Consider the following 12,015-nt stretch of genomic DNA (forward strand, 5'->3'; position numbering starts at 1 on the left):
AACTCCTCCAGGGTTTTTTTAAATGTGAGGATCACTTTTTAATTTGGGGGATCCCTCCTCCCTCATGGTAGTAGTTGCACTTTACCCCTCAGAGAAAATATAATTCAGACACCAAGAATAACATAGATAGCTTATTTATTATTTATTTATTTTAACATCTTTATTCGAGTATAATTGCTTTACAATGTGTTAGTTTCTGCTGTATAACAAAGTGAATCAGCTATACATATACATATATCCCCATACCCCCTCCCTCTTGCGTCTCCCTCCCACCCTCCCTATCCCACCCCTCTAGGTGGTCACAAAGCACCGAGCTGATCTCCCTGTGCTATGCGGCTGCTCCCCACTAGCTTAGATAGCTCTTTTAAATAAATTTGCATTTTAATCATACAACACAACAAATCTTCACACATTTGAAATACGTGTGAGATTATTCTTTATTCCAGCTAGGGAAAAGGTTTAGAACAAACCTTGGAATAAAATTTCTGCCATATGTGGATATATCTGAAATTCTTTTAACTGTGTTCTCCCTTTTAAATAAGGCTAATTATTTCCTTTTGAAGGGAGAAGAGAGGAACCAGCATTTATTGACACCAACTGGGTAGCAGCGAGGATTCAACTTTCATCCCGTTCTTTATCATAAACATAAATGTGAAATTATTTATATGATATTACTGTGATTCTGTGTGATAATTTTCTAGTTATTGCACAGTTGACCCTTTTGCTGTGATGTAAGCATGGACAAAGCAGAGGTACCTGTATCCTGCCTGGTATTTAATTGAGCAAGGCATGTGTGTATTACACTAACAGTGCAATTGTCTGTATACAGGCAAGGCCTGGGGGGGAAAACAGACTAGTGCAAAATGATAAACTTAAAAGAAATGCTAACATATCCATAGAGATGGCAGAAATTTTATCCCAAGATTTATTCTAAACCAAATAAAACTTACTTGGCAAATACAATTTTAGGGATAATTAAAAAAATACGTTAAAACTAAATAACCATGATTCTAGGGATCAGTTCGACGCTGTGAGAATTTAAGGCACAGTCCTGTCCTCGGGGGGCTGACATCAAGGTTGGGTAGACGAGACTTACACACGTGCGCCAACAACAGGGCTGGCTGAATGGCATATTGGCGCAGGCTGTAGGTAGTTGGAAAAAAGAGTGCCCAGCATAGAAGACGCAGATTTTGGACGCTGGATCCTTGCTTCCTACTGATATAGACCCACGGTCGACTTGGGTAAGCTGACTGAGTCAACTCTTAGCAAAGCTCAGAGTAACTGGGCTCAAACTCTCATGATTCCCATTTATTCCAAACAATAAACATTAGATAAGTCCTTGCTTAAGAAGTAACTGAGGCCTTTCTTCCATGGAGGTAAATCTAAGTGTTTCCAATGTAGGAAACACATATTGCTTTTCTGAAAGAAGGTAACACAAACTTTAATTTTCAAATTCCTCCCATGTTTCATGTAACATGTAATTTTATGTTATTAAATGTAATATTAAGACAATAGTAATTCAATATGGGAAGGAAAGGAGGAAGGGAGCAAAGGAGAGAAATTAGAACCTAAATATTTACCTATATAGGTATGGTTAAACAAAATGTAGCATATGCATACAATAGAATGTTATACAATAAAGAATGAGATAGAAATTTATGTACTGTCTTGACAAAGAAAGATCTCCAAGACATATTAATTATAAAAAGCAAGTTGCTGATTAACACAGGGCACATAAGTTCACTTATGTTAAAATGCACCCATGTAGACAGACACACACACACATGCCCTCACAAAACAAAACTATGTATTTCTATATGTACCCATCTATGTATGTAATCACATAGAAAAACCTTTGGAAAGATATGACCCAAAATGGCAGCAATGTCTGGGAAGTATGGGATTAGGAGGTGGGGATACTTTTTTGAAAATATACATCTCTGTTGTTTAAAGACTTCCCACCATGTATTCATCTATTTTCCTATTTCTCTTAGAGTAAAAGCCAAAGACCTTAACAATCTGTATCTTCCACCCCTACTCCTCTCATCTCATGTTCCCCTTTACCGATTGCAATGTAGTGAGACATATCTCCCTGTTATACCTCAAATATACATACACGGACCCACCTCATGGCCGTTGCCCTAGCTGCTCCTTTTCCCTAGAAAGTTCTTCCCCTATTTATCTATTTGGCTCATTCTTTCACTTCCTTCAAGCTTTTCCTCAAATGGTAACTTCTCACGAGGCCTACCTGACCTCCCAACTTAAAATTGCAGTTCCCCTCTTGCACTGTTGGTGGGAATGTAAACTGGTACAGCCACTATGGAGAACAGTATGGAGGTTCCTTAAAAAACTAAAAATAGAACTACCATATGACCCAGCAATCCCACTACTGGGCATATACCCTGAGAAAACCGTAATTCAAAAAGACACATGCACCCCAACGTTCATTGCAGCTCTATTTACAATAGCCAGGACATGGAAGCAACCTAAGTGTCCATCGACAGATGAATGGATAAAGAAGATGTGGTACATATATACAATGGAATATTACTCAGCCATAAAAAGAAACAAAATTGAGTTATTTGTAGTGAGGTGGATGGAGTTAGAGTCTGTCATACAGAGTGAAGTAAGTCAGAAAGACAAAAACAAATACCGTATGCTAACACATATATATGGAATCTAAAAAAAAAAAGGTTCTGAAGAACCTAGGGGCAGGATGGGAATAAAGACGCAGACCTACTAGAGAATGGACTTGAGGACACAGGGAAGGGGAAGGGTAAGCTGGGACGAAGTGAGAGAGTAGCATGGACATATATACACTACCAAATGTAAAACAGATAGCTAGAGGGAAGCAGCCGCATAGCACAGGGAGATCAGCTCAGTGCTTTGTGACCACCTAGAGGGGTGGGATAGGGAGGGTGGGAGGGAGGGAGACGCAAGAGGGAAGAGATATGGGAATATATGTATATGTATAGCTGATTCACTTTGTTACAAAGCAGAAACTGATACACCATTGTAAAGTAATTATACTCCAATAAAGATGTTTTAAAAATAAAGTCAACTATGAGAATTCAAAAAAAAAATTGCAGTTCCTCCTACTAGCATTCTTGATCTACCATATCTTATTTTTGTTAATAGCAATTATCACCTTCTAACATATTATGTAATTTCCTTACTTATTATGTTTGTTTTTCTCCTTCCACTAGAATTAAGCTCTATGTGGACATGAATTTTCATTTGCTTTGTTCATTGATATAGCCTCAGTCCCCAGAATTGTGCCTGGTATACCAGTAGGTACTTGATAAAATATATTAATCAATTCACAAATCTTCACAAGAATATATTCATGTACTTTTAAAATCAAAGATATCCACAATCTCACAAACAGAAAGTCAGAATAAAATGTTTAACGACCCCCCAGGTTCTGTGGAACAAGATTTGAAAACCTCTGGTTTAAAGCTCTTAAATAAGATAAAACTTATGGGAAGGAAGCTCTTTAAATGGAAGCCCTTCTACTGACTTAGGCACACTATCTAACAGTGCATATTATCTTACCCTGGAACACCTATTTTTCAAACAACTAGGAATAAACCAACCACTCCTAGGAACTTCTGTGAAATCCCCAGCTATTTCTTTACAAAGGCAAAGAACCAGTGAAGATCCCTTATTTCTTATAAAGGAAGCACTGTGCAAAAGTGAAGAGTTGTAGCAAAACTCATGTCTAATTCTTGGAGGCCTCCTTTATCTTTCAAAAATATGCATGTCCCTAAGGATGTAGATGGATCAGTGAATTCCTGATCTTGTTTGAGCAGATACTGAACCCTTTGGAATAGGGAAAGTGAGAAAGGTTTCAAACAGCCAGCTTCATCCTCTAATTCAAAGAACAGTAAAGTCCTTTAGCTAGAGAAGACTTTTATCAGAATCCGTAGTATGGCGTAGGAGGAAGCCAATCCAAATTATGAGGGTGGGGAGGTTGGGAAGGTGGTCCCCAGGCAAGTATTTTGCCAGTCCTGTTTTTCCCCTGGCTTTAACCATTCCTCAGTGCTCGGAGAGGCAGTTAACAGAGAGCAGTCCTTAGCTAAGCCATTTGAAAATGATGGAAGGGTCTTTGATATTATCCCAAACTTGTTTTGTTTTGTTTCCCAGCCTATGCTGGCTTATGATGGAGTCTTCAGAATCCACTAGAGTGCATTCATGTAAATTTATGATAATCTATTCCTATGTTCCAGGGTATGGAAAAGTTGCTCCAAATTTTCTTTAAGATTCAGAAGCAAACTCAAGACTTAGGAATTGTTTACAAAGAGTCAAAAATCCTATGTTGCATACTTTTATTATCAAGACTCTCAATGGTTATGTACAAGTCCCTCAGCACTCATAGTCTGGGTTTCTCACTTTGTCAATTATCAACTACTCAGAGTTAAGGGCCACGTCTTAGGCTTTTGTAGTCCTATAGTACGGTGCTGTTCAGACGGTAATCATTTAACCGAGGTTTATGATCATCATTATGAACCAAATGACAACATAAACTGAGGCTATGAACATTACTTAAAATAAAATTAACACTTGTGGCAGAACTCTGAAACACCAAACCTGCTTCCACGGTGCTTCTGAATTTTAAAAGCCAAAAGCTACAACGGAAAAGCAGTAATCGTGACACACTCTCCTTGTAAACTCTTCGAACTTGTTGCGTACTGAACTGGCGACAGAAGCAGCTCTGGGAGAGGGAAGCTCAAATCAAAGCAACCATTTTTTACTGGGCAGACCAACCTCACCTCTCTGTATTTCCCCGCAAGTTTGTGCAGCTGTCAATAAACGTTTAGAGTTCAAGCAATCTAGGTACAGTAGTTCATGACTGGTACCTTGATCAGCTCTACAGACAAGAGAGACTCTCTGGAAGGCAGCACTGCCTCGTTTTGATACCGACCAGGGTTCTTGGCCTTCTGCAAGCGATAGACATTGACTAGAGGCTAGACAAGCAATTCGGGCGAGGCTTTATTGGGGCCCCTGCAGCAGCGCGGGGCAGCGAGAACGAGCAACAGTTTCCCTTGCCTGCTTGCTCCCTGGCGGGGGGCGAGCTGGCTCCTTAAACGGGGTGACGGTAGTGCTGTGACCAGGGGTCCGGCCAGAGGGGTGGCTTAGGTGCTCTGCCCGCCCCTCTGGTGGTGCCAGGTGCCCGGGACATGCTCAGTACCCTGTTTTTGCTCCCGGCACCCTGTTTTTGCTCTCAACTCTTCAGAAGTGGCAGCTGGGGGTTTTTTTGGTCTCTTTGTATCTTTTGGGTCCAGAATTTGCCCCAACTGCGCATGCACGCAGTTATTTTTAGTCCCATAGAGTTTCTTTGTATTTTGTTGCTGGATGAGAGGTGTGTCCAGGTGCGAGAATGTAACACTGCAACTAAGCGTCCCGGGCCCCAGCCTGTCTCCGTTTTACTTTTTTTTCACAAGACTGAAGATCTAGACAACAAATGCAGCAAATTTTGTATGTTTCCATAATTATGCATTTGTATGTTTGTATATATCTTATGTAGCAGAGAACGCAAGGGAAGTGTCCTAAAGGAAGGAGATACTTAAAAAAGAATAAAAAATCAGAAACATCAACGTGCCCCACAAGAGGAGAATGTGACAAACTGTGGTATATGATACCATAATCATAAAAATTAACAAGTATATGGTCTATATTGATCATGGCATATGAAGTATTTGAGGAGAAAAAACTTTTGCTGTAACACCCTCTTAGGTTGAGTTCCTAGGGACCTCTGAATTAAACTGACAAAAGACAACAGGAGAAAAAAGCCTTATTCATATGGAAGCAGCTAGTAGCTAGCTAACTGGTTAAAGACAGAGGCTTATCTACCTAACTTATTAGGGGAAAGAGGGAGACGGAGAAAAATCTATGGAAAGAACAAGTAGGTTTCCATAGGAAAGAAAAGGATTTTTAGGAGAATAAACTGGAGATAAGAAAGCCTGTGATAATATTTATGAATATGCAAGTGGGCTTTTCCATCTCCTTCATGGCCACGAAACTCCCAGAGAGGAGATTTACGGCCTATTTACTTTTGATCTCTCTCCTAGGAGTAAGCTCATGCTGAAGAGGGAATTTATGACAGCCTCATTTCTCAGAAGTTTCTGCTCTTAGATAAGAGAAATGCTGAGAAGGCTTCTTTCTGCATCTGTTGATTCTTTTTTTTTAAATTTATTTATTTTATTTAATATCTGTGTTGGGTCTTCGTTTCTGTGCGAGGGCTTTCTCCAGTTGCGGCAAGCGGGGGCCACTCTTCATCGCGGTGTGCGGGCCTCTCACTGTCGCGGCCTCTCTTGTTGCGGAGCACAGGCTCCAGACGCGCAGGCTCAGTAGTTGTGGCGCACGGGCTTAGTTGCTCCGCGGCACGCGGGATCCTCCCAGACCAGGGCTCGAACCCGTGTCCCCTGCATTGGCAGGCAGATTCTCAACCACTGCGCCACCAGGGAAGGCCGGCATCTGTTGATTCTTAATTGCCTTCAGCTCAAATTAATCCTCATGCCAAAGGGGCATATTGGGGGTAGGGGGGCATATCCTGATCCCCTTCGGTATAAAGTTATATTAGGTGACGAAAATCAGAACGAAATTAACATGAATGTTTTCACTGATTTTTTAAATATAAAAAAAAGTATGCCTAAATATGGCAGAGATCAGAAATTAGTTTGGGAAAAAGAAAATAGGGTTTTAATAGTCATTATTAAGTTTCTTATTCTGTAAGTTTATAAAGTTCATAGCCATCAGTCATTTTTTAGGTGAGTGAGGGAGAAGTATGAGAATATTAAGAAAAAATTCAGTCAGGCAGGGAGAGAGATAGTAAAAAAAAAAAGTAGAAAGGTAGTGAGAGGGGAAGAAGGCACAGAAGGGGAGGGAAAAAGCAAAAACCCACAGAGAAACATTTACTGAAAAGCAAAATGACACCTAGAGAGATAGGAATTAGTGGCAGAAAAAGAGATATGCTACTTCGAAGGTTTTGTATTAACTATTCATGTCTCTCAACAACCTTAAGTGGTATAATCATCCCCATTTTACAGATGATGAAAATGAGTCATTTGTTAAATAACTGGTTCAAGTAACTTGCTCAGTTATGCAGGTAAGGAGGGCAGGATTCAGGCAACTCCAGACTGGACCATTTGGCCCTGACACCTCTTATGCAGACATGCCAACATTTCAGAAGATAAGTTTCCATCATGCTCTGAAATAGCGACGACTGATTCAGAACTTAACACAGATCTTTCAGACATCTAAAACATTTTTTTGCCTTTGCTTTGATAAAGTTTTTTTTCGAAGTAAATATTTATTTTCCCCAGAAATACTAAAGCTTTCCATCTTTGGAGAAACGACAGTGCTCTTCCCTCTCATCTACACCCCTATGGCAGAGCACATTTATTCATTCCTTCCTTCATTCAGCAAGCTGAGTGCCCACTGTAGCAGGATGGTGACAGGTGCTGTGTGTGTGTACGACTGAGTAAAACCGCCTGGGCCCTGTCCTCAAAAACTGCATAGTGACCTATGGGGTACAGCTTGGAACAGTTCCTCGTGTGACACCTAACAAACTGTGTGATCTTGAAAGCAAGAGCTTTTACTATTAGAAAACCTGATGCTACTATTCTCTGACTTTCCAAATTGACACTTTGGGGTCGGGATTCTCTTTCATGAATTTGGCTTTAGACTTCAGCAGTAGACAAGCTTCTCACTTTTCTCTGATCCTTAAGAGTATGTTTACCTTCACGGAAATATCACAGCGTAAAGATGTTTTGGCAGGACCTACAAAGACCCTTAGGCTTGGATCTTCTTACATTGTCATTGTTTCTTACTTCAGGTACCACCGTCATGCTTTCTCAGCTCTGCCAGCCTAACTCGCTAGAACCGACTGAACAAGATCTTAAAACAGTGGCGCCGGACTCACCTGCCCACTTGGTTGTAATTGAAGAAATCTGAGGGTTTCGTTTCTCGTTGTAACCATTCTTTGCATGATTCATCACTTTGGAAGGGCATACTCTTCAGTGCTAAGATAAAGATCAGGAATGAGACAATAACTTCTCTATTCTAAGTATGTCATTCATGCATTCCAAACCTTACTGAATGCCTGCTGTGCTGTTAGGATTATCTAGAAAAGAGACCTGGTCCCTGCCCTCGAAGAATTCACAGTCTCAAGGTGAAGACAGGGAAGAAAAGAGTTCTGATATAGGGTAGTAAGTGTTAGGATAGAAGTAAGTATTGGATGTCATAGGAATAAATGAAAGGGAGACTTCAACTGGAGGAGTGGCAGAATAAACATCCCATGGGAAATGACATTTGAAGTTCGCCTGGGAAAGAAGTGGGGAGATGTGTTACAGGGAGAGAGAAAAACATACACAGACCGGGATAAAGCTTAAGAAGGAAGGTTAGAAGTAGAAAAAATTACAAGGGAGCCGGGGCAGGGAACAGACCAGGAAGGAAGGGTCTTTTATGCAATGCTGAAGACTTTTACTTTATCTGGGAGGTGAGATTGAAAAAACGCAAACATGAGTGTGTGATGATCACCGTGTGGAGAATGGACAAGGGGTGACCCTGAAGGCAAAGAAATCAGTTGGGAAGCCACAGTATCAGCTGGATCTAAGGAAATAGCGCTGAGGATGGAGCGGAGGAGAAAATTACAGACGTGAAGGAGGAAAATTACAGATGCGAAGGTCTGAGTGAGAGGCACTGCCATTCATCAAGATGGGCAGACTAGAAGGGCTGGTTTGGGTGGGAATTCCATTTTGGATATGTTGAATTGAGGCACCTATAGGACCTCTGAGCAGACATTTCCAGCCCATGTCTGGACATTTGAGTGTGGAACCCAGGAGAGAAATCTGGGCTGGGAAAATAGTCGGAAGTTATCGGTATGCACGTGATGGGTGAAGTCATGAGAACGCATTGGCTCACACAAGGAGAGTACACCACAAGAAGAGGGTGGATTTTTTTTTTTTTTTTGTCCTTGATGAAGCAGTAAAAATTACTGATTTGATTAAATTGTGACCCCAGAGTATATGTTTTTCAATATTCCGTGTGAAGAAACGGCAATTATTCATAAAGCACTTCTGCTGCCCAGCTATGATAGTTGTTGGTAGGAAAAGCACCTGTGTGAAGGGGGCAGGTGGTTATTGTTTCAGTTGCAAACTGAATTAGTTTTCCCCTCCACACAGGTTTAATGGGTTTAAAAAGGTAGACCTGGGGAACACCAACAATCAAAGGGAGAGAGACAATCAAAGCAGCTGCTGGATATTTAGACAAAACCAGGAAAAGTCGTGACAGGAAAGCCTTAAGAGAGGAGACTGATTCAATGAGAGGGAAGTAGCCAGGAATGTTGAATGTGGAAGAGATGTCAAATAAGATAAAAACTAAAATGAATCACTATGTTTATCCAGTAAGAGGTCATTGTGGACCTCTGAGACAGATGTTTCATTGGTGTGGTAAAGTCGAAGGCAGGATGAAATAAATGAGAGATGTGGAAGTAGCAGCCTCAAATGTAGTCAGGAATGTGGTCTAAGAGTTTGGTTACCTTTTGCCTTGGTCTTGGTCTTAGTCTTGATGTGCTTTTACTATGTCCTCTCCTTCTTCCCCTGACACATTTTCCAATTATTCTATTCCTCCTGGTTTCCAGTGAACAGCTGCAGCGTTCTCAGGTCCCTTCTGGAATTTTTTTCCACCTAATTATTAATACATAAGTACTTATTAACCTTACCTGACTTTGGTGGTGGTGGAAAATAATTAACTTTGGGATGAAATAGGGCTGGGTTTGAATTCCTAGCCAGCACCCTCAGGTAGCTGCTTTTTGTGTTTTGTTATCTGTAGGAGTTTGGGCCTGTACAGAAATCCTCTCAAACTAGCCATGGTCCGTTGGAACTGAGACTCTGCTGGGATGAAGGCAGCTCTTCCCTCCTCTCGTCCGTCCCCCTCTGGGGAAGTATGTGCTCTCTGCAAAGTCAAAAGTGTGCACATTATCTAGAAATGGCCCTGACAGTTGGCACGATCTCTCCAACCTAGCTCCTCCCATTATACAGCCAGAGAGCCGGTCCATCCCTTGGTACAGACTTTTGAAGGAATCTCACTGGTTGTTGACTAGAGCTAAGGATTGGCTCTATTCAGGATCCTGTCGTCCAAACAGCAAGAAGTGTCAGTTGGGACACACATGGCCACCCAGGCCGAACATTTAAGCAAGAGCTACGAACAGGGCAGTGCCTGGGAATGAGGGTTTGGGCTGGACAGAAACGGCAGCGGAACCTCAGACCCATCCCTCGGTCTCTTGAGTTTTAGCTGCAAAGCGGAGTTAGTGCCTAGCAAACGCTGTGTTGTGCTGCCCAGAACCTACCTCCCGGACTGAGGAACTACCGCAGCCCCCCGGCTGCGGGGACACCGCCAGGGGCCAGCCCTCACCGGCTCTCCGCTCCAGGCGCTTCCCCGGGCAGAAGAGCGCCTCCTCGCCGCCGACAGTCACGTCCTCTTCCCGAACGGCCGGCCTCCCATCGCCGGTGAACGTTCGGGGGCCGCGGCCCGTTCCGCCGGCCCCGCCGGGGGCGCACGGAGGAAGGAAGAGCCGGGAGGAGGCGGGGCCGGCGGGCGGCGCGGCGGGCGGTTCGCGCAGCTTCGGGGTTCGCGGCAGATTCGCTGTCAGGCCGGCGCAGCCGCCGCGGGGGGGGAAAAGCAAGGGACGAAGGAAGGAACGGGAGGAGGAAGTGAGCGACAAAGCGGGACGGGAAGGGCAGCGAGCTGTTCGGACCCGCTTTCAGGCGCCGCAGGTCTGGTGAAAGGCCTTGGGTGTGCAATGAACGTGCTCCCTTCTTTTGCTGCATTTGCTCTTACAGAGTATTTTCCTTCTGGTTATGGGTGCACGACCTGTACAGCTGCACAGGACCCAGCTGTTAGAGGGGCCCCCTGCTTGGTTTAGTGCTCTGCAGTTGCTGTCTTGAATAAGGACCTGGCATTGTCATTTGGCACGAAATATGTAACCGGTCCTGCCTTTGGCCGCCTGCCTCTTAAGACATGACGGTAAGTCTCTTGGCCCTTGAAAGAACCTACCCTTGACGTGTGAACAAAGGCTCAGTGACTTCACTGGTTAGATCTCTCTTGGCTCCATACATCTTGGCTTCACCTGTCCAGGTGAACACTGATATCCTTCTGGTATAACTCACTTTCCTCGCTTGTCGGTCTCCTGACAAAGTTCTAGGGATATTATCAACCACTAGCCCCAAGCCCTGCTAGACCCACCCTAGTGTCATTTAGACATATGCAGTAGGTTCTCAAAAAATGCTTACCGTTGGTAAACTGACTTATTGGACTTCCATAAGTGACCATCTAAACCCTGTACTGTTTAAAGCATTATTCTGTTCATTCTTCACTTGCTCCCCAGTTATACTCTTTGCTGGGACGTCATTTAGTTCTCTACCCTAGCTTTAGGTGACAAATGCTCAGTTACTGCCTCTATTAACGTTCATTCATCCACTGAGTTAGTTTCTGGATCGTGTCCATGTGACTCTTTTTCATGTCCACCAGACAGCCTTCTGCAGATGGATGTGAATAGCTGTTGGAAAGCAGTGAATTGGTTTTGCTTTTGCTAGTGTATAAAGGAGGTATGGTAAGAGAAGAAACAGACTTTGAAGTCAAAGGGGTCTGGATTGGACCTTGCTATTATTAGCTACTTAAAGGCTTCATTTCTTCATCTATAAAAAATGATAATTAGAAAGACTTCCCTGTATGGTTGTTAAGATTAAATGAGATAATATATGCAAAAGAGCATAGCACATCAAAGACCCTTAATATTCATATCCCTTCCTCCACCTTTTAAAAGAAACAAAATTACAGTCATCCACGCAGCACTGCTCTTTAGGTTTTGTTCTGAACAAGATTCTGAACCATATTTATACTAACTTATACGTTACAAGGCATAACTGATCATTGTCTTAAGGAAACACCAAAAGAGGTTAAATATTCCTTCACGATTAAAGACTATGTTTGGCTTATTATTTAAGATATCTA

The 12,015-nt window shown here is 42.6% G+C and overlaps 1 protein-coding gene across 7 annotated transcripts in view; it reads right to left on the bottom strand.

Annotated features, from left to right (window-relative positions):
• The window catches only part of ABCG2 (ATP binding cassette subfamily G member 2 (Junior blood group)), a 157,053-nt gene extending 146,465 nt beyond the window's left edge, over positions 1-10,588 (bottom strand). For 4 of the 7 annotated variants that reach the window (XR_009503208.1, XM_059922386.1, XM_059922381.1 and 1 more), the window contains exons 1-3: positions 10,352-10,588; positions 9,542-9,689; positions 7,925-8,024 (exon numbers count right to left, since the gene is read on the bottom strand). Coding sequence is in view for 4 of the 7 variants with exons in the window: in XM_059922386.1 (XP_059778369.1) it covers positions 7,925-8,013 (89 nt within the window). In the remaining 3 variants the exon portion in view is untranslated. Of the gene's footprint in view, positions 1-7,924; positions 8,025-9,541; positions 9,690-10,351 lie in introns of those variants that run through there. The other 3 variants (XM_059922388.1, XM_059922387.1, XM_059922382.1) reach the window with 2 other exon arrangements.
• Between the last annotated feature and the right edge of the window lie 1,427 nt (positions 10,589-12,015).

This window comes from Balaenoptera ricei, chromosome 5 (assembly GCF_028023285.1).
Source record: "Balaenoptera ricei isolate mBalRic1 chromosome 5, mBalRic1.hap2, whole genome shotgun sequence".
Taxonomy (NCBI): domain Eukaryota; kingdom Metazoa; phylum Chordata; class Mammalia; order Artiodactyla; family Balaenopteridae; genus Balaenoptera; species Balaenoptera ricei.